The 23,405-nt window shown below is 37.3% G+C and overlaps 2 protein-coding genes across 14 annotated transcripts in view; both read right to left on the bottom strand.

Moving 5' to 3' along the window:
* Window positions 1-495: 495 nt before the first annotated feature.
* Window positions 496-23,405, bottom strand: part of LOC127531955 (NACHT, LRR and PYD domains-containing protein 13-like) — a 27,340-nt gene continuing 4,430 nt past the window's right edge. The window contains exons 1-11 of one of the 10 annotated variants that reach the window (XM_051942569.1): window positions 19,142-19,170; window positions 13,115-13,322; window positions 6,833-7,258; window positions 6,295-6,558; window positions 5,926-6,180; window positions 5,587-5,835; window positions 5,181-5,438; window positions 3,281-3,583; window positions 2,912-3,181; window positions 1,464-1,547; window positions 496-1,351 (exon numbers count right to left, since the gene is read on the bottom strand). In XM_051942569.1, the coding sequence (XP_051798529.1) occupies window positions 1,285-1,351; window positions 1,464-1,547; window positions 2,912-3,181; window positions 3,281-3,583; window positions 5,181-5,438; window positions 5,587-5,835; window positions 5,926-6,180; window positions 6,295-6,558; window positions 6,833-7,224 (2,142 nt within the window). In that variant the 5' untranslated portion in view covers window positions 7,225-7,258; window positions 13,115-13,322; window positions 19,142-19,170 and the 3' untranslated portion in view covers window positions 496-1,284. The other 9 variants (XM_051942565.1, XM_051942567.1, XM_051942566.1 and 6 more) reach the window with 9 other exon arrangements.
* LOC127531940 (uncharacterized) overlaps window positions 16,130-23,405 on the bottom strand; it is a 26,298-nt gene continuing 19,022 nt past the window's right edge. For 2 of the 4 annotated variants that reach the window (XM_051942449.1, XM_051942447.1), the window contains one exon: window positions 19,189-19,361. In XM_051942449.1, coding sequence (XP_051798409.1) covers window positions 19,193-19,361 — 169 coding nt within the window. In that variant the 3' untranslated portion in view covers window positions 19,189-19,192. Of the gene's footprint in view, window positions 16,268-19,188; window positions 19,362-22,191; window positions 22,618-23,405 lie in introns of those variants that run through there. The other 2 variants (XM_051942446.1, XM_051942448.1) reach the window with 2 other exon arrangements.

Below are 23,405 nucleotides of genomic sequence, written 5' to 3'. Positions count from 1 at the left end.
AGTAAATGAAGTCATCAGTAGCTTTCTACAGGCTACAATCGTCCAGTGATGTTGATGTATCGTGGTCAGAACACGTTTTTCTGCCGTCTTGTAGACAGAAACTTGACCAAAACTACACATCAGCCGTATTTCTATTTCCTTCATAATAAAATCATTCTGCCTTTTCATCATTTATCTTGCTTTGACAAGCGAGATAAATGAGTTCTAGAAATAATTCTGGTGAAGGGATTCAAACATAAAGTTGCTGTAGCTCAGCACAGCACCCATGATAGGGTCAATTTGAACACGAGAGACAAAACTGTGGCTGCAGAATCTCATTAAGTTGATTGTATACTTATAGATATATATACAGAGGTGGGTAGAATATCCAAAAACTGTACTCAAATAAGAGTCACGTCACTTCAAAATAATATCACTCCAGTAGAAGAAAAAGTAGTCGTCCACAAAATTACACAAGTAAAAAAATATTGGTGAAAAGACAACTCAAGTACTGAGTAACTGTTTGACTGTAATGTCCGATTTATTTCTTAGAAATGATGTGATCAGACAGGCAAAAATGTAAGATAATGTGCAGACTCTGGTACATCCAAATAATAAAATAAAAAATAGCAAAAATAAACAACATCTTTACAAAATGACAAGTTAAGGCACAAGAAACACAAATTTCCAAATCTCTTTTTTTTTCACAACATAAAGCTTTTGAAACAAATACTTGCAGTAAGGGAACGCTTTTATGTTTGATCAGTGAAAACTACTTCCACTGACAAAACATACAAAATATGCTTTACTTCACTTCCCTCTAAATGGCACATAGATAGAAAATAACATCACAACTAGGGCTGGACCTGAATATATGAATGTTTGGTGGTTGTGCTCCCAGAATAAATACAGTTATCACAGCAGGAGAAAAATATCACTTCAGCCTGTTCACAACACTGACAGTTACAGTCTGTGTTTTGTCACAATAAAATAATAATTTTAGACCATCCTTACATGGTAGCAAACAGAAATATGAGCTCCACTGACTAATAATGTCAAACAAGTTTTAGAAAACACTGCTGGCTGCTCTTTGCCTCCAGATAAAGTGTCGTCTTATTGATTGTAAAAAACAATGAGAATCTCATGTGGTCAAAATAAAAGCTTGTTTCAACTAAAGTCTCTACATCACACACTACTGATGACCAGAATGAACTCCATGTTTTCATCTCATCATGAGGAGAAACGGCTTTTTAATGACGACATCCAACAGTTCATCCCTGATGATCACATGACCTCCTGACTGCTTCACCACATTTCAAACTGCTTGTGCTTCTCAAAGGGTCTTCTGTCCACGATGTCGTTGCTGAAGAGTCTGAAAAACACCAAAGCAGAGAGCAGACGTCATCATTCAGGAGGAACAGCATCAGGTCAGCTCATCTATCCACTGGTTTCTCTGTGAGCCTCTAAGATGAATGTTTGCTCACCGCACAGTGTGGATGGAGGAGTGGATGGAGATCAGCTGGAGGAGAACATCTGTGGAGGCGTCTGTGATCTGATTGTGGCTCAGACTGCAACACAAACACAACAGGAGACTCTCATTGATCCTCCATCTGATAACATGTTGACAGAAGGTCAAAGAAGCACATCAGTGCATCAACAGGATCAAACATAAAATGAAATTTGAGTCTGTTTTTATGGGACAACTTCCTGTAAACAGCCTCATTTTCCTCTACAATAAGTTTGTTCCCATCATCTTCTCTCAATCCATCATCAGCTGCCAGTGAAGGTGTGTTTGGGTTCATCTAGAACTCTGTGAATCTGGAATATTCTTTAGTTCAAGACCTGGAATGACATCTTTAAAAAAAAATGGATAAAATGACTCCATTTATCAGAGCCACAAACTGCAAAAAACAAACAGCAGCTTCAGATTTTAAGCTTTGTGACTCGTGTTGTGTGGTTCTGTCCAGAAATGAACCAAATCTAGACTTAAAATCACACAACCATTCATCAGAATCATTTTATTCTACGTGTCTAGTTTGAAAATACACAAAAATAAACCATTTGCATCAGATTCTGTAAAAAAAAATAATTCTGGTCTCCTCAGTGCAACAGAGAAACCTCGACTGACTCAGCTGAGACCAACAGTCAGGAGAGAAAAATGCAGGGTTTTCAGGTGAGCTGCAGGCAGTGTTTCCACAGAGAGACTGAGAGGAAAATCAAAGCTCCTGGATGAATCAAATAAAAGCAGCACGGCTCAGAAACAGAGAACAGAGGAGCAGGTTGTTGGAGATCCATTCAGCATGGAGAAACATCTTTCTACTGATGATGAGCAGAGGAGAGAGGAAACATCTGGAGAGGATGGAAAGATGGAAAAAGTTCAACATCTACAGTGTGGGAAGCCTCCATTTAGTCCCAGAGTTGTTAACATCTGTTGACACTGAGAAAACTATAGGACATGTTTCAAGTTTTAAAAGATGTTATAAGATAACCAAAGAATTTCTTTTTGCTTTTTCATCATGAATAAATGTGAAGTTTGTCCTCCTGACAGAAGACATTTCTGATTCTCTCCTTCTTCATGTTGTTCTGTTTCCACAGAGCTGCAGGACTTTAGACTGCAGAGAAAAATGAAGCAAAGTGAGCAAAAATAAGATGAGAACAAAAAGCAGAAAGCAGAAACTGCAGACTGGAGGTAAAAAGCAGAATTAAAGCCAAAGTTCTTCCAGCTCATGAAGCTCCAGCTGACTTTAAAGTCCCACCAATGAACTCTGGGAGCTAAATATGTTGCTTCTGGCTGCTTCAGAGTCATCTGGACCTTCATTTTCTTCTAATAGATCAAGTCTACTTTGACTCTCTGAACCCTCTTGGAGGTCAGAGGGTCAACAGGCTGATGCTTAGTTTGTCCTCCCAGAGAAGGAACCGGTCTGAGACTTACTCCAGGACCTGGACTTTGTGCAGATGTGTGATGAGGGGCAGCAGCAGCTGGTCGCTGAGCTGACAGTGACTGAGGTCCAGCTCAGTCAGTCCTTCACAGGAGTCCAGCATCTGGACCAGACCTCCACAGACCCTCTGGTCCAGTGTGCTGTGACTGAGGTCCAGCTCTCCACCCAGAGCTCCACACAGGGACTCGGCCCGTCTCACTGTGTCCCTCTCAGAGTGGACAGGAAGCAGGGACAGCAGCTGGAGGAGGACACTTTTACTGACTCTGAACAGGACAAACAGAGCAAAGACAGACTGTCAGGACGTCCAACATGAAGGACAACAAGCTTGTCTCTGCTTTATCTCATTCTGGGCTCTGTCCCACCTGAGGCGGACCCTGTCCAGGACAGAAAACAGCAGGTCCAGTCCCCCGTCCTCCACCTCACAGTCCTGCAGGTGGAGCTGAGTGTCCGGGCTGCAGTGTTTCAGGACGATGGATGCGGCCCTGCAGTCATCAGCAGTCAGAGTCAGAGGCTCAGTCTGATCCTCCTCTTGTAGATCCACACAGGACTGGGAGGACAGATCCAAGCGGTGCTGCAGAGTCCTCAGCAGGCCGGACGCTGCCTCCTGCTGGGCGTCAGAGGCAGCACAGCAGTGGATGAACCTCAGCAGCTGATTCCTGTCCACACTGAAGAACAGTTGATGCAGAAAGAAAGCAAATAAAAAGTCAATACACAGAAAACTCGTCAATTTACCAACAGGATCTTTGAATACACACATATTCTAAAGGGAAGAAAACACAGAAACAGAAATATAAAGATTCATTCCATCCTAACAACTGGAGTTTTACTTCCATCATTCTGTCCATTACATCCATCAAGTTCAACATCTGGAATCGCAACGACGTCACTGAAAATAAGCCTCACGGCTCAGAAAATACAAGCAGGGACAGAATCTGACAGGCTGCAAACAAACTGTCAGCTTCTCTGGAATTTACTCAACCTGACGTCCATTTTGTCCTTCAGGTGGACGTTGGGGACACGTGGCAGGTGGACTGTTCAGATCAGACCCACTGATGGATTTATGGAGCTGGAAAGAGTCTCTGGAGCTCCCTGCTTGATTGACAGCCTTTAAAAGTGCAAACAGACCAACGTTTCAACACTACTGTGTCTCCATCAGGACTCTGAAAGGCTGTGAATGAAGCAGTGAGCTGCAGGAACCCTTCATGTTCTCTGGAAACTTGCTGTCATGGAGCTGAGAAGCTTCATGTATCTGAAGATGTTGGAGAACTTTGTTTCTCCTGGTTGAAGTCAGACTGAGGCCAGTTTCACTCTTTCAGCTCATCAGGTGTGAATCTGGACGTCCTTCAGGTCCAAACTAGATTCTCACATTCATCATTAATGACGGCTTTGGAAGAGGATTTAAAGCTGCTGCTGGAACAAGATTCACTTTATCTCAAGATTGTCCATCAACAAATCTCTTCTCCACTATTTCCTGCATGAATAAGAGATCGAATCTGAAACATGGAATTGTGCAGAGAGTGTCTGAGATGATCTGAATGGGATTCATTAGAAAGTAAAGAAGTGAAGCTCAGACTTTGAAATGTTCTTTTCATTCACTGCTGGAGCAGCTGATTAAAAGCAGCCCAGAAAGTGATCCTGCAGGTAAAAAGGTGTCAGCGTGTCTTTTTATTCAGTTAGAACCAAAGTTCATCTGCTGTTCTGTTTCTGCCTGTAATGAAGCCTTAAAATGGTCCAAAAGTCAAATCACAGACATTGAACTGCACGTTTACAGTAAAATGCGGCTACAGTCATAACAGCGTGTTTGATTGTAAAGCAGTTTACTGCAAGGATCTTTAATGTTTTTTAAAGACCCTTACTAGTAAAAATCACTTTTTAAAAACCTTGTTGAAATGTCTATATTCAGTTTTCTATTTGCAAGAAGAGACATCAGAAGTGAAATAAGCAGTCAAAGGTCAGATGTAGAGTGTAGAGTTCATCTAAGACATTTAAAGGCATGAATGATAGAAATTACGTGTAAATATGTAAATCTGACACAGAGAGATGAGTTTCTAAGGGTTTCATCAATGACTGAAGAGCAACTTTAACATGGAAACAAAGTATTGTAGTGAAATTAAAACAGTTGTGATCTTAGAAACTGCTGTAGAATGAAAAAGTGAAGACAGAATGATGAGTGGAGCATTAATACTGAGGCAGAGGACAGCTGGATCCTGTCCTGTGTGTTGGACAGCAATGATCGTCTGAAAACCAGCACTAATATCTGACCTGAGCTCAGAAATTCTTTCCAGCGCAGAGAGGATGGACCGTGTTCCCTCTGCTGGGATGGAGGCCCACCGGAGGTTCAGTTTAACTCCGTCACTGTGTCTGAGGGTGAAGAGCAGAGCAGCAGAGTCCACTGAGTCCAGCTCTCTGCAGCTCAGGTTGATCACATGATCCAGTGACCTCAGCAAACTGGGGACCATGTGACTGGCGTGAGCTCTGTACAGCTCTCTGATGGAAGTCATCACCAAGCTGGGAGTGGGCCTGAAAGCATCCAGAGCATTTACAAGGACACTTTGTTTAAAGAGCTCAGAAAATGCTGAAGAAAGATGAGTCACATCAGTAAACAGAAAAATCATTAAAGAAGACCAACTGTGATCCTGGTAAGAAGTCAGAAATCCAAACTGATCACCTTTTAATCACAATCCTGCCCAGAAAGGGAAGCAGACGAGCGGCGCTCTCCTGTAAGAAGCGGTTCTTCCTCATGTTCACAGTGATGGTCTGAGCTGGACACTGCTGCAGCAGATAGTGAAGAAGCTCCCAGTTCAGGCTGCAGGAGGTCAGGTCTCCAGAAACCACATTCAACAAAGACAATGTCAAGACCTGGTCCTGGACTTCATGGACCAGGACCAGCAGCTGCTGGACATGATCTTCACTCAGTCTGCAGGTTTCAGAAAGACAAAATAATGAGTCTATCTCATAAAGTATTCTATGCTTTGTTTGGTTCAGAAGGTTGAGGAAGGATACTTACTTGATGGTTGGAGGACCATGGAGAAGCAGCAGTGGAATGAGACACTGAGCAGGGATGCAGGACTCAGTGAGGACCAACTGTCTGACTGAACAGGATCTCAGCAGGGAACATAAACTACTGACAACCTTCAACAACTTTCTCTCTGATGCTTGATCTTTCTGAGCCTCGAGACAAAGCTCTTCAACAGTCAAAGGACACATCAGTTTACTTCTTCTGACCCACCGAAACAGGAGCAAGACCATGGCATTGGAAAGCCTGAAAACCAAAGAGAAAAACCAAAGAGCAGCCATCAGTGACTAAAGATTTAAACTGGAAGAAGGTAAAAGTCAGTGAAAGACAAGAAGAGACAGGAAGTGTTGAAATGATCACCTCAGACTGTGGAGTTGTGTTGGTTTTCTGAAAAGCAGGGAGGTTCTTCTGACAGACATCTTCTTAGTTGTGAGGCTGAGATCCACTCGAGAGCCACAAAGTTGAAGAACTCTCCCCACAGAGCAGCAGGTCGTCCTGGATAACTTTCCTGTTAACAGCAGCTTGAAGTCCAGGAGCTGCAGCAGAGACACCAGCTGCTGGACCTCCTGTCTGGATCTGACAGAGATGGATGAACACACACTCTGGAAGAAGCCTGGACCGCAGCTGGAACACAGCAAAGAAATAACTCTACATTATGACACATCATCTTATGGATCAGGGATGAACACACAGAGTGATGACAAGAGTCTGATTGTGATTTCAGCTGTTATGACGTCACGCTAAATCAAACACAGAGGAACATCTGGATCTACATTATATCAGTCTGTAAATGAATAATTCACTCTTTTCAAGAACATTATTAATATGAGCTGCATTTAGAGACAAAATTCTAGAAAGTCTATACAGTATAATTTAACATATTCAGTATTTGACTTACCTGAGCAGTGAGATATAAGGCAGACACTGCAGGAAACTCCTCACTTCACTCTCTTCATGTGACCAGCCTGTCAGCTCCACTTCTTTCTTCTCTGATTGGAGTTTCAGCACTTCCAGGAGGATGGAGGTCTTTCTCTCTGAGAGGTTTATGGACCAGACTGCAGGAGCTGACTGGAAAACTGACTGTAATGATGGAAGGACTCTCAGACCTGTTTTAGTCTCATAGTCCTTCACAAGGGAGAACAGATCCAGCAGGAAACCAGTCTGATATTTACCACAGCTGTATATGTGAGGACATGTTTCATTTGTGAACACTGATGATAACTGCTCCAGTATCTTCTCTCCTGTCTGCTGTTCTCTCTCTGCTGCTGCACAGAACAGATTCACAAACATCCTGGTTGTTTCATCAAGAGGTAACCACTGAACTCTGTAAAATGAAGAGAAAACATGTTTTAATGATTTCATCTCAGTCATAGAAATACAACTCCTCATGAGGAATGATTCCTGTTTCATCAGTGCAGTAACAGATGCTTTACAGGTTACACATTTCATCTTCAAACTCCTGATATATTCACAAACCCAATACCACATAAATGTCAGAGTTTTTTCATTTCCTGTCTTGTGTTTCTGTTTTTCCATAAAGAGGTATTAACATGACTGAATAGTTGTCACTGAGCTGCAGCTCTTTTTATCCACATCTTTTCATTCTTCTCATACAGGTACCAGACTGTCACATGTTCATTTTCATTTTCATTTCATTTCATTTATTCTTTTCCATGGTAATGCGTAAAAAAACAAAAAAACAACAACAAAAAAACAAAAACAACAACAAATGGATACAATTTATAAAGCACAAAATACGCACATCCCATGTACAAGAACAGGAGTAGGATGAAGAATAAGTCTTTTTAACTCCTACCCCAGTCTTTTTTCCAAACTCAAACAGAAGACAACCACAACAAAATAAAACATCAGATGGCCACAATCAATCTACAGATCAATTACATCATTGTTATTGCTCCTTTGCGTAAATGTTAAATATTTTTTCTTTAAACTTACATTTAAAGTGCAAAATGTTTGAACATTGCTTCACTTCTTTTTCCAAGGAATTCCATTTTTCCACACCCGCGGCAGATACACACATTCCTTGAAGAGTCGTTCTTGCAGAATTATATTTAAAGTCAAGATTTCTTCTACTTTTTTCACTATTCAAAGTAAAAAGTGTTTGCAAACCACAAGGTAGCAAGCCTTTTTTTGCTTTATGCATGACTATTAATGTTTGTAAAACAATTAAATCCTTCAATTTTAATAGTCCTGACTTCAGGAACAGTTTTGTTGTATGCTCTTTTGAAGCAGCTTTATTAATTATTCTAAGAACCCTCTTTTGTAAAATAACTAAGGGTAACAGATGAGTAGGATATGAATTACCCCAAACCTCCAAACAGTATACCAAATACGGTAAAATTAAAGAACAGTATAATATTTTCAATGCATTATAATTTAACAAATACTTAACTTTACTCATCACACCTATATTTCTACATATTTTCTTCTTTACGTGTCCAATATGCGACTTCCATTTCAACTTTTCGTCAATGAATACTCCTAAGAACTTAAATTCAGACACTCTTTCTATACACTGTCCATTTAAATTCAAGTTTACAATTTCTGGACTTTTTTGATTTGAAAACAGCATAAACTTTGTTTTACTTAAATTTAATGATAATTTATTTTTATTAAACCATTTCTGAAGCAGGACCATTTCTGTCTCAATCATTTTTATTAATGTTTTTAAATTATTTCCAGACACAAAAAAAATTGTGTCATCTGCAAAAAGGACAAAGCGCAACACTTTTGAAAATTCACAGAGGTCATTAATATATAAAATAAAAAGTTTGGGCCCTAATACTGAGCCTTGTGGAACTCCACACTGAATTGTTTCTGATTTGGATTGATAACCTGCAAACTCAACATATTGTTGTCTATTTTTTAAATAACTAGCGACCCAATCTAATGCAATCCTTCTCATACAGGTACCAGACTGTCACATGTTTCCAAAGTGTTGCAGGAAATATTTCTACATCAACAGATAAACTCACATTCTTCTCTCTGCTTCATTGTTTCAGTCAGTCAGTGACCTTCATTTAGTTCTATCAACTCTTTCAGATTCATGATCAGTTGACTAATAACATGACAAATAATGGACATGAAAATAACACACCGTCTTAATAACTCAATATACAGTTAATTTAAATCAGCAATTTATCATGAATCATGACATAAAATATCGAAATCAAATAAAAAAATGTGGGATCATTCCATACCAAATCATCCATTTTTTGTTACATTTTTGCTCCAATATCTCGAATTTGACACAAGTTTTTTTAAAGCATAAAATATGGAAGTTTGAAAGATTGTAGGTGATCCATCTTTCCTGAGAAAAATGCTTTAGTTTAATGATGGACCGTCGGTCCAGTTTCTGCAGGTTCTTCTGCACACTGAAAATTCAGGCTGTTTGGACAACAATATCTCAGGGATTATTAAAGTTAAAAACCTGAAATTTTTACTGTTTTCTTCATGTCATGAAGTCAGGATTGTTCATATTGAAATAGTATTTTAAAAAAAACTGTCTCTGATGGTGGGTGAGCAGACATATGAAAAAGGAAAAATTGAAGCCATCATGAAAAGTTCCATCTCTGAACTCACATTAACAAATAAAATATTGATGCAAAACTCAACCAGTGATATTTTCTGAACCACATGTAGCTGAATGTCACAATAATACACACAGAACACCAAGAATACTTTGAATATGAAATACTTGGTCACAAAAATGGAAAGAAATGTATTTCCATTGAACTTTCAGAACTGAGCAGCTTTGACAACTTGAAACACAAAAACTGAAACAATAGTAGATACTCCGATCTGTTTCAAACAGAGTTCTGCAGTTTATAAACTGTCAAGTGAGATGCAGATGTTGAGGTCTCAGAGAGGACTCAGGCTCATTATGGCCCTAAGGTAACAAAGGTTTTGAAGCAGACAAATAAAGATCTTAAGAAGAAACATTATAAGTTAACCATATGATTATGCTTGCTGAAATATATATACATTTTTGAAGTGTTGATTTGATTAAAGTAATGATTCGGATGATTTATTATGTTCAGTTTGAGAGGAATGATTTAAGAAGTGATTCTGTGTGAAGTAATCCTTGTTTAGGCTCTGTGTGTGCGTACAGGCCTCATAGGCTTGTGTGTCCAGGCCTTACGAAAGCAGAAGTGCAGTAAACAACAATCACCATGACTCGGCAGCCACAATGACATTGCAGCCTCCTCAGAAAAAAGGGAAGTTTGGGGAAAACCCAAAAGGGTGGGCTGAAATGTGTGTGTGTTAAACAGAATGTGGACACTGTGTATTTGCTGTAACAACATGACTTCTGTATTACTGCTGTATGTGATGACAAGTTGATTGCATAAGTTAGACGGAGTCAGAGGGCGTACCGAGCCAGTTTTGTGTGTCTGGAAGAAGTATAAGAATGGGAGGGCAGAGACATTATTGGGGAGTTGTTCGCCGGAGCTGCTAAGAAGAGCTGCAAAGGGAACTTGGCCGGAGTTCTGAAGAATCTTCACCTTCCTCTTTTGCCCGAGAGACGGGAAGACGACGCGGGACTTAGGCTCCAGAGATCGCTGAGGACATCGTTGGAAGCAAAGTCTTTTTCTGACTTTGTTCAACAAGCGAAGACCACACTCTGCCAAACGGAGAGTCCTAAGAGGTTCTGCAGTTATCCAGAAGAAACCAATAGAGGGAAGAACCGACTACACCCGAAGAGGCAAAGGAGGCAACAGCACTGGGCTGTTCCCCTCCCCGGGGCTGGGAGACCCAGTGACCCACTACAGCCTGAACAGACGAGGGTTTCCCATCACCACCATACCACAGAGAAGACAGCTGGGGCGTAAGCACTAACGTTCCAGCCAATTCCAGAAGATAACTGCCAGACCACGATTGGCTTACAGGACTCCTCCGCTCCCCCCTGCCGAGGGATAAGATCCTTTTGTCCACAAAGAAGACATCGTACCGAGTCCTCCGGACAACTGAGTGCTTTTCCCAGACGCAAGACAAGACCGAGTGATACGGTAGTGGCCACGCTGTTCGCTCTCTCTCCTAAATTTAATAATTAGAGAAGATTGTCAGGTACGCTCAATTTATTTTACTTTAGTCTCATTTTTAATCAGAAATAATTAATTGTTTTAATCATGAATTGATGCTGTGCTCTTGCTAAACTTGCTTAATAAAACGCTCTATTGCATTTAAAGAGAAGCCTAATGAAATTATTATAAACCACTGAAAATCTGCATAGTGGTAAAAAGTTAAGTTGATTGTGTGCGTTCAATCCAATGGTTCTTAAAGGTTACTTAGTCCAAAGTGAGAGTGTTTAAACATTACCCCTGAGGTTAGTTCTTTCCAAACCTCTAAAACGAACCCAGGAATAGCACCAAGTGCAGGCGAGTCCTTAGAGAGCAGCTGTCCGATAACGAATGTGAATGATAGATCAATTCTACTACTTAGAAAGGCTGCTTGGTGGGATAGTATTTATCAGATAAGAGGGGTGAGACATTCGGATGCAAGGCAGTTAGAACCTGGGCGAGTGTCTCTCGATTCCAGCTTAATTTATTCTGCTGAAACCTGTTAGGCGAAATACTAATAGGCAGATAGAATCTAACCCTTTAAAGGGAGAGATGGACCAAATTTAACCTGAGGCAAGGGTTAAAAAAGGCTAGACTGGCGAACAAAACTCTTCTCCAAATATAACACAGAAAATATATGTATATATTTAATAAGGGCATATTTGTCATCTTCAGACCCACTTTGCAGACATAAATGTCGCTTTGGAGGAGACTTGTCATGTAGTTTGCTGTCATTTCTTTGGGAATTATCACTGCATCAGATTATGAGGATGACAGCAGCAGAATAGAACCAAATCCACTCATCTGTTAGATAGTGGGATGTTTGTAGTGGGACATTTTCATACCTGGACATATATTTAATGCTAATCTCATCCACTAATGTGACCAACACTTCACTGCTAAATTTATCATCATGAAGGAAAGTGTTTGACAGGAACAAAATGGATCCTCTGCTTTGTGTTCCACTGAGAATAAACTTCAAGACCAAAGTCACAGCTGGACTCTGACAAAGTTCAAGTGTGACAACATGAATATTTAGAGTGACTGATGAAGAGTTTACCTTCAAGCATCTCTGCAATAAGTCGGAGGACAATACACTGAGTTGAGTTTGTGGAGACTGAAAATGATGTCAGATGCTTTTATTCAAAAAGAATTTATCTTATTTATTTATAAAGAACCATTTTGAAACTCCACAACTCTGTTCTACTTGGATCATTTTTGTTTTTGTGGTAAAAATTGTCACATCTGCTCTATCAGTGATGAAAGATAAAAGAAAATAACTTGGTGTTCATTTTTGTGATCAAGTATTTCAAATTAAAAGTATTCTGTCTTTAGTTTTGTATTATTGTGACATTCAGCTACATGTGGTTCAGAAAATATGAGTTGACTTCTGGATTATCAGAATTTAAGCTCAAAGATGAAATGTTTCATGATGACTTTAACTTTATTCATATTTCAACTCACTCAAAATGAGAAACTATTTCATCACTTTTCCAATATTCCAGATTCTGAATCAATGACATGAAGAGAAATAAAACTGAACATTTCTGGAAGCCTCAAATTTCACTGAGTGAAAAAATTCTGCTGAAAGATGGTCAACAGGACATTTTTAAACTACTTTGATCGCAGAAAATATTTGATATATAAACCTAAAATTTCACACAATCCATTTTACAAATTTATATTCAATAATAATTGGTTTTATCTAAACAGAGATATTGAATCAGAAGACCTCTGATGATTTGAGATGGAAGAACCCTCTAGAAACTGATATAAATGACTTCACTTTATATCCTGTTGGCTTGTTTCATCTATAATACAGCCAGTTTAATGAACTGATCATACATATCTCAGACTCAAAGACAAAAACTAACTAAAACTCTAAATAAATACAGTGGTGGAAAGAGAACAATGTTTCCCTCTGAAATGAGCAGAGATGAAATAGAACTGAAATATGACCCCATGTGGATAAAGTCAGAATGTAGAAATATAAAAGTGATGACAAAGAAATATGACTGAAATGTTTCAATCAGTACAATGACATTAGAATTCATGGATTTCTCCTTGTATAGACTGAATGGTGTAAAGTAGAATTCATTTACCTGAGCTGTGAGATATAAGGCAGACACTGCAGGAAACTCCTCACTTCACTCTCTTCATGTGACCAGCCTGTCAGATACACTTCTTTCTTCTCTGATTGGAGTTTCAGCACTTCCAGGAGGATGGAGGTCTTTCTCTCTGAGAGGTTTATGGACCAGAATGAAGGAGCTGACTGGAAAACTGACTGTAATGATGGAAGGACTCTCAGACCTGTTTTAGTCTCACAGTCCTTCACAAGGGAGAACAGATCCAGCAGGAAATCACTCTGATATTGAAAATCTTCATCATCATACATGTATCCTAAAGGAAATCTTTCATATCTGCACACTGATGATAACTGCTCCAGTATCTTCTCTCCTGTCTGCTGTTCTCTCTCTGCTGCTGCACAGAACAGATTCACAAACATCCTGGTTGTTTCATCAAGAGGTAACTTCTTCTGAACTCTGTAAAATGAAGAGAAAAACATGTTTTAATGATTTCATCTCAGTCATAGAAATACAACTCCACATGAGGAATGATTCCTGTTTCATCAGTGCAGTAACAGATGCTTTACAGGTTACACATTTCATCTTCAAACTCTTAAAATACTCACAAACCCAATACCACCTTAAATGTCACAGTTTTTTCATTTCCTGTCTTGTGTTTCTGTTTTTCCATCAAGAGGTATTAACATGACTGAATAGTTGTCACTGAGCTGCAGCTCTTTTTATCCACATCTTTTCATTCTTCTCATACAGGTACCAGACTGTCACATGTTTCCAAAGTGTTGCAGGAAATATTTCTACATCAACAGATAAACTCACATTCTTCTCTCTGCTTCATTGCTTCAGTCAGTCACTGACCTTCATTAAGTTCTATCAACTCTTTCATATTCATGATCAGTTGACTAATAACATGACAAATAATGGACATGAAAATAACACACCGTCTTAATAACTCAATATACAGTTAATTTAAATCAGCAATTTATCATGAATCATGACATAAAATGTCGAAATCAAATAAAAAAATGTGGGTTCATTCCATACCAACTCATCCATTTTTTTGTTACATTTTTGCTCCAATATCTCTAATTTGACACAAGTTTTTTAAAAGCATAAAATATGGAAGTTTGAAAGATTGTAGGTGATCCATCTTTCCTGAGAAAAATGCTTTAGTTTAATGATGGACCGTCGATCCAGTTTCTGCAGGTTCTTCTGCACACTGAAAATTCAGGCTGTTTGGACAACAATATCTCAGGAATTATTGAAGTTAAAAACCTGAAATTTTTACCGTTTTCATCATGTCATTAAGTCAGGATTGTTCATATTGAAATAGTATTTTAAAAAAAACTGTCTCTGATGGTGGGTGAGCAGACATATGAAAAGGAAAAATTGAAGCCATCATGAAAAGTTCCATCTCTGAACTCACATTAACAAATAAAATATTGATGCAAAACTCAACCAGTGATATTTTCTGAACCACATGTAGCTGAATGTCACAATAATACACACAGAACACAAGAATACTTTGAATATAAAATACGTGGTCACAAAAATGGAAAGAAATGTATTTCCATTGAACTTTCAGAACTGAGCAGCTTTGACAACTTGAAACACAAAAACTGAAATAATAGTAGATACTCCGATCTGTTTCAAACAGAGTTCTGCAGTTTATAAACTCTTCTCCAAATATAACACAGAAAATATATGTATATTTTTAATAAGGGCATATTTGTCATCTTCAGACCCACTTTGCAGACATAAATGTAGCTTTGGAGGAGACTTGTCATGTAGTTTGGTGTCATTTCTTTGGGAATTATCACTGCATCAGATTATGAGGATGACAGCAGCAGAATAGAACCAAATCCACTCATCTGTTGGATAGTGGGATGTTTGTAGTGGGACATTTTCATACCTGGACATATATTTAATGCTAATCTCATCCACTAATGTGACCAACACTTCACTGCTAAATTTATCATCATGAAGGAAAGTGTTTGATAGGAACAAAATGGATCCTCTGCTTTGTGTTCCACTGAGAATAAACTTCAAGACCAAAGTCACAGCTGGACTCTGACAAAGTTCAAGTGTGACAAACATGAATATTTAGAGTGACTGATGAAGAGTTTACCTTCAAGCATCTCTGCAATAAGTAGGAGGACAATACACTGAGTTGAATTTGTGGAGACTGAAAATGATGTCAGATGCTTTTATTCAAAAAGATTTATCTTATTTATTTATAAAGAAGCCTTTTGAAACTCCACAACTCTTTTCTACTTGGATCATTTTTGTTTTTGAGGTAAAAATTGTCACATCTGCTCTATCAGTGATGAAAGATAAAAGAAAATAACTTGGTGTTCATTTTTGTGATCAAGTATTTCAAATTAAAAGTATTCTGTGTTTAGTTTTGTATTATTGTGACATTCAGCTACATGTGGTTCAGAAAATATGAGTTGACTTCTGGATTATCAGGATTTAAGCTCAAAGATGAAACGCTCACGATGACTTAACTTTATTCATATTTCAACTCACTCAAAATGAAGAAACTATTTCATTTCTTTTCCAATATTCCAGATTCTGAATCAATGACATGAAGAGAATAAAACTGAACATTTCTGGAAGCCTCAAATTTCACTGAGTGAATAAATTCTGCTGAAAGATGGTCAACAGGACATTTTTAAACAACTTTGATCGCAGAAGATATTTGATATATAAACCTAAAATTTCACACAATCCGTTTTACAAATTTATATTCAATAATAATTTGTTTTATCTAAACGGAGATATTTAATCAGAGACCTCTGATGATCAGAGATGGAAGAACCTCTAGAAACTGATATAAATGACTTCACTTTATATCTGTTGGCTTGTTTCATCTATAATCAGCCAGTTTAATGAACTGATCATACATGTATAGAAATCTCGGACTTCAAAGACTAAAAGTACTAAAACACTAAATAAATACAGTGGTGGAAAGAGAACAATGTTTTCCCTCTGAAATGAGCAGAGATGAAATAGAACTGAATATGACCCCATGTGGATAAAGTCAGAATGTAGAAATATAAAAGTGATGACAAAGAAATATGACTGAAATGTTTCAATCAGTACAATGACATCAGAATTCATGGATTTCTCCTTGTATAGACTGAATGGTGTAAAGTAGAATTCATTTACCTGAGCTGTGAAGATATAAGGCAGACACTGCCAGGAAACTCCTCACTTCACTCTCTTCATGTGACCAGCCTGTCAGATACACTGGTTTCTTCTCTGATTGGAGTTTCAGCACTTCCAGGAGGATGGAGGTCTTTCTCTCTGAGAGGTTTATGGACCAGACTGCAGGAGCTGACTGGAAAACTGACTGTAATGATGGAAGGACTCTCAGACCTGTTTTAGTCTCATAGTCCTTCACATGGGAGAACAGATCCAGCAGGAAAGCAATCTGAGATTTCCATCCATGTAAATGAAGGAAAGTCTTCCATATCTGCACACTGATGATAACTGCTCCAGTATCTTCTCTCCTGTCTGCTGTTCTCTCTCTGCTGCTGCACAGAACAGATTCACAAACATCCTGGTTGTTTCATCAAGAGGTACCTCTCTGAACACTGTAAAATGAAGAAAAAAACATGTTTTAATGATTTCATCTCAGTCCATAGAAATACAACTCCCACATGAGGAATGATTCCTGTTTCATCAGTGCAGTAACAGATGCTTACAGGTTACAGATTTCATCTTCAAACTCTTAAAATATTCACAAACCCAATAACTTTACATGTCAAGAGTTTTTCCTTGTCTGTGTTGTGTTTCTGTTCAGATAAATCAAATATTTTCCTGAGATAAATGCTTAGTTTAATAATGGACCGTCGATCCATTTTCAACAGGTTTTTTTCTGCATAAATGAAATTTCAGGTTGTTTGAACAACAATATCCTAGAAACTATTCAAGATAAAAACCTGAACATTTCTCTCCTTTTGTCATCATGTCAATAATTCAGAATTGATAAGATTGGACAAGTAGATCTAATAGTCTCTGATTACAAGTGACCACAAAACATTTTAAAAACTGAAGCCATCATGAAAAGTTCCATCTCTGAACTCACATTAACAAATAAAATATTGATGCAAAACTCAACCAGTGATATTTTCTGAACCACATGTAGCTGAATGTCACAATAATACACACAGAACACCAAGATACTTTGAATATAAAATACTTGGTCACAAAATGGAAAGAAATGTATTTCCATTGAACTTTCAGAACTGAGCAGCTTTGACAACTTGAAACACAAAAACTGAAATAATAGTAGATACTCCGATCTGTTTCAAACAGAGTTTCTGCAGTTTATAAACTCTTCTCCAAATATAACACAGAAAATATATGTATATATTTAATAAGGGCATATTTGTCATCTTCAGACCCACTTTGCAGACATAAATGTAGCTTTGGAGGAGAACTTGTCATGTAGTTTGGTGTCATTTCTTTAGGAATTATCACTGCATCAGATTATGAGGATGACAGCAGCAGAATAGAACCAAATCCACTCATCTGTTGGATAGTGGGATGTTTCTAGTGGGACATTTTCATACCTGGACATATATTTAATGCTAATCTCATCCACTAATGTGACCAACACTTCACTGCTAAATTTATCATCATGAAGGAAAGTGTTTGATAGGAACAAAATGGATCCTCTGCTTTGTGTTCCACTGAGAATAAACTTCAAGACCAAAGTCACAGCTGGACTCTGACAAAGTTCAAGTGTGACAACATGAATATTTAGAGTGACTGATGAAGAGTTTACCTTCAAGCATCTCTGCAATAAGTAGGAGGACAATACACTGAGTTGAATTTGTGGAGACTGAAAATGATGTCAGATGCTTTTATTCAAAAAGAATTTATCTTATTTATTTATAAAGAAGCATTTTGAAACTCCACAACTCTGTTCTACTTGGATCATTTTTGTTTTTGTGGTAAAAATTGTCACATCTGCTCTATCAGTGATGAAAGATAAAAGAAAATAACTTGGTGTTCATTTTTGTGATCAAGTATTTCAAATTAAAAGTATTCTGTGTTTAGTTTTGTATTATTGTGACATTCAGCTACATGTGGTTCAGAAAATATACCAGATGATTTCTGGATTTTGAGAATTTAAGCCTAAAGATGAAACGTTTCATGATGACAAAGTTTTATTCATATTTCAACTCACTCAAAATGAGAAACTATTTCATTACTTTTCCAATATTCCAGATTCTGAATCAATGACATGAAGAGAAATAAAACTGAACATTTCTGGAAGCCTCAAATTTCACTGAGTAAAAAATTCTGTTGAAAGATGGTCAACAGGACATTTTAAACAACTTTGATCGCAGAAGATATTTGATATATAAACCTAAATTTCACACATTCCATTTTCAATTTATATTCATAATAATTGTTTTATCTAAACGGAGATATTTAATCAGAAGACCTCTGATGATCAGAGATGGAAGAACCTCTAGAAACTGATATAAATGACTTCACTTTATATCCTGTTGGCTTGTTTCATCTATAATACAGCCAGTTTAATGAACTGATCATACATGTATAGAAATCTCAGACTCAAAGACAAAAGTAACTAAAACACTAAATAAATACAGTGGTGGAAAGAGAACAATGTTTCCCTCTGAAATGAGCAGAGATGAAACAGAACTGAAATATGACCCCATGTGGATAAAGTCAGAATGTAGAAATATAAAAGTGATGACAAAGAAATATGACTGAAATGTTTCAATCAGTACAATGACATCAGAATTCATGGATTTCTCCTTGTATAGACTGAATGGTGTAAAGTAGAATTCATTTACCTGAGCTGTGAGATATAAGGCAGACACTGCAGGAAACTCCTCACTTCACTCTCTTCATGTGACCAGCCTGTCAGATACACTGGTTTCTTCTCTGATTGGAGTTTCAGCACTTCCAGGAGGATGGAGGTCTTTCTCTCTGAGAGCTTTATGGACCAGACTGCAGGAGCTGACTGGAAAACTGACTGTAATGATGGAAGGACTCTCAGACCTGTTTTAGTCTCATAGTCCTTCACATGGGAGAAACAGATCCAGCAGGAAATCACTCTGATATTTTCCAATCCATGTAATATGAAGGAAATCTTTCATATCTGCACACTGATGATAACAGCTCCAGTATCTTCTCTCCTGTCTGCTGTTCTCTCTCTGCTGCTGCACAGAACAGATTCACAAACATCCTGGTTGTTTCATCAAGAGGTAACCGCTCAACTCTGTAAAATGAAGAGAAAAACATGTTTTAATGATTTCATCTCAGTCATAGAAATACAACTCCACATGAGGAATGATTCCTGTTTCATCAGTGCAGTAACAGATGCTTTACAGGTTTACACATTTCATCTTCAAACTCTTAAAATACTTCACAAACCCAATACCACCTTAATGTCAGAGTTTTTCCATTTTCCTGTCTTGTGTTTCTGTTTTTCCATCAAGAGGTATTAACTGACTGAATAGTTTGTCACTGAGCTGCAGCTCTTTTTATCCACATCTTTTCATTCTTCTCATACAGGTACCAGACTGTCACATGTTTCCAAAGTGTTGCAGGAAATATTTCTACATCAACAGATAAACTCACATTCTTCTCTCTGCTTCATTGCTTCAGTCAGTCACTGACCTTCATTAAGTTCTATCAACTCTTTCATATTCATGATCAGGTTGACTAATAACATGACAAATAATGGACATGAAAATAACACACCGTCTTAATAACTCAATATACAGTTAATTTAAATCAGCAATTTATCATGAATCATGACATAAAATATCGAAATCAAATAAAAAAATGTGGGTTCATTCCATACCAATCATCCATTTTTTTTACATTTTTGCTCCAATATCTCTAATTTGACACAAGTTTTTTTATAGCATAAAATATGGAAGTTTGAAAGATTGTAGGTGATCCATCTTTCCTGAGAAAAATGCTTTAGTTTAACCCTTAGCTCAGTGTACCGCGACACTTACTATTTGCAAGAATCAAGAATGTCCACGGCTGCAAACGCATATACAAACACTATACGCATGAAAGCTTAAGATCTATGAATCGCGATTAAACATTCATAGTGATTACCCACAGTAGAAAAACACATTGCCGAAAAAAATACATCCGCTCTAACATGTTGACAACAAATATCAAGAATATTGAAGTTAAAAACCTAAATTTACTGTTCCTCATGTATTAAGTCAGGATTCATATTGAAAAGTATCTTTTTTTTCTTAAAAACGTCTCTATGTGGTGAGCAACATATGAAAAAGGAAAAATTGAAGCCATCATGAAAAGTTCCATCTCTGAACTCACATTAACAAATAAAATATTGATGCAAAACTCAACCAGTGATATTTTCTGAACCACATGTAGCTGAATGTCACAATAATACACACAGAACACCAAGAATACTTTGAATATAAAATACTTGGTCACAAAAATGGAAAGAAATGTATTTCCATTGAACTTTCAGAACTGAGCAGCTTTGACAACTTGAAACACAAAACTGAAATAATAGTAGATACTCCGATCTGTTTCAAACAGAGTTCTGCAGTTTATAAACTCTTCTCCAAATATAACACAGAAAATATATGTATATATTTAATAAGGGCATATTTGTCATCTTCAGACCCACTTTGCAGACATAAATGTAGCTTTGGAGGAGACTTGTCATGTAGTTTGCTGTCATTTCTTTAGGAATTATCACTGCATCAGATTATGAGGATGACAGCAGCAGAATAGAACCAAATCCACTCATCTGTTGGATAGTGGGATGTTTCTAGTGGGACATTTTCATACCTGGACATATATTTAATGCTAATCTCATCCACTAATGTGACCAACACTTCACTGCTAAATTTATCATCATGAAGGAAAGTGTTTGATAGGAACAAAATGGATCCTCTGCTTTGTGTTCCACTGAGAATAAACTTCAAGACCAAAGTCACAGCTGGACTCTGACAAAGTTCAAGTGTGACAACATGAATATTTAGAGTGACTGATGAAGAGTTTACCTTCAAGCATCTCTGCAATAAGTAGGAGGACAATACACTGAGTTGAATTTGTGGAGACTGAAAATGATGTCAGATGCTTTTATTCAAAAAGAATTTATCTTATTTATTTATAAAGAAGCATTTTGAAACTCCACAACTCTGTTCTACTTGGATCATTTTTGTTTTTGTGGTAAAAATTGTCACATCTGCTCTATCAGTGATGAAAGATAAAGAAAATAACTTGGTGTTCATTTTTGTGATCAAGTATTTCAATTAAAAGTATTCTGTGTTTAGTTTGTATTATTGTGACATTCAGCTACATGTGGTTCAGAAAAATATAACCAGATGATTTCTGGATTTTGAGAATTTAAGCCTAAAGATGAAACGTTTCATGATGACAAAGTTTTATCATATTTCAACTCACTCAAATGAGAAACTATTTCATTACTTTTCCAATATTCCAGATTCTGAATCAATGACATGAAGAGAAATAAAACTGAACATTTCTGGAAGCCTCAAATTTCACTGAGTAAAAAATTCTGTTGAAAGATGGTCAACAGGACATTTTTAAACAACTTTGATCGCAGAAGATATTTGACATATAAACCTAAAATTTCACACATTCCATTTTACAAATTTATATTCAATAATAATTGGTTTTATCTAAACGGAGATATTTAATCAGAAGACCTCTGATGATCAGAGATGGAAGAACCCTCTAGAAACTGATATAAATGACTTCACTTTATATCCTGTTGGCTTGTTTCATCTATAATACAGCCAGTTTCATAAACTGATCATACATGTAGAGAAATCTCAGACTCAAAGACAAAAAGTAACTAAAACACTAAATAAATACAGTGGTGGAAAGAGAACAATGTTTCCCTCTGAAATGAGCAGAGATGAAACAGAACTGAAATATGACCCCATGTGGATAAAGTCAGAATGTAGAAATATAAAAGTGATGACAAAGAAATATGACTGAAATGTTTCAATCAGTACAATGACATCAGAATTCATGGATTTCTCCTTGTATAGACTGAATGGTGTAAAGTAGAATTCATTTACCTGAGCTGTGAGATATAAGGCAGACACTGCAGGAAACTCCTCACTTCACTCTCTTCATGTGACCAGCCTGTCAGATACACTGGTTTCTTCTCTGATTGGAGTTTCAGCACTTCCAGGAGGATGGAGGTCTTTCTCTCTGAGAGCTTTATGGACCAGACTGCAGGAGCTGACTGGAAAACTGACTGTAATGATGGAAGGACTCTCAGACCTGTTTTAGTCTCATAGTCCTTCACATGGGAGAACAGATCCAGCAGGAAATCACTCTGAGATTTTCCATCCATGTAATATGAAGGAAAGTCTTCATATCTGCACACTGATGATAACAGCTCCAGTATCTTCTCTCCTGTCTGCTGTTCTCTCTCTGCTGCTGCACAGAACAGATTCACAAACATCCTGGTTGTTTCATCAAGAGGTAACCGCTCAACTCTGTAAAATGAAGAGAAAAACATGTTTTAATGATTTCATCTCAGTCATAGAAATACAACTCCACATGAGGAATGATTCCTGTTTCATCAGTGCAGTAACAGATGCTTTACAGGTTACAGATTTCATCTTCAAACTCTTAAAATATTCACAAACCCAATAACTTTACATGTCAGAGTTTTTCCTTGTCTGTGTTGTGTTTCTGTTCAGATAAATCAAATATTTTCTGAGATAAATGCTTGAGTTTAATAATGGACCGTCGATCCATTTTCAACAGGTTTTTTTCTGCATAATGAAATTTCAGGTTGTTTGAACAACAATATCCTAGAAACTATTCAAGATAAAAACCTGAACATTTCTCTCCTTTTGTCATCATGTCAATAATTCAGAATTGATAAGATTGGACAAGTAGATCTAATAGTCTCTGATTACAAGTGACACAAAACATTTTAAAAACTGAAGCCATCATGAAAAGTTCCATCTCTGAACTCACATTAACAAATAAAATATTGATGCAAAACTCAACCAGTGATATTTTCTGAACCACATGTAGCTGAATGTCACAATAATACACACAGAACACCAAGAATACTTTGAATAGAAAATACTTGGTCACAAAAATGGAAAGAAATGTATTTCCATTGAACTTTCAGAACTGAGCAGCTTTGACAACTTGAAACACAAAAACTGAAATAATAGTAGATACTCCGATCTGTTTCAAACAGAGTTCTGCAGTTTATAAACTCTTCTCCAAATATAACACAGAAAATATATGTATATATTTAATAAGG

The sequence above is a fragment of the Acanthochromis polyacanthus genome, chromosome 22 (genome assembly GCF_021347895.1).
Source record: "Acanthochromis polyacanthus isolate Apoly-LR-REF ecotype Palm Island chromosome 22, KAUST_Apoly_ChrSc, whole genome shotgun sequence".
In the NCBI taxonomy this organism is placed as follows: Eukaryota; Metazoa; Chordata; class Actinopteri; family Pomacentridae; genus Acanthochromis; species Acanthochromis polyacanthus.
The sequence above is the reverse complement of the archived record's forward strand: the minus strand, read 5'-3'. Positions and strand labels throughout refer to the sequence as shown.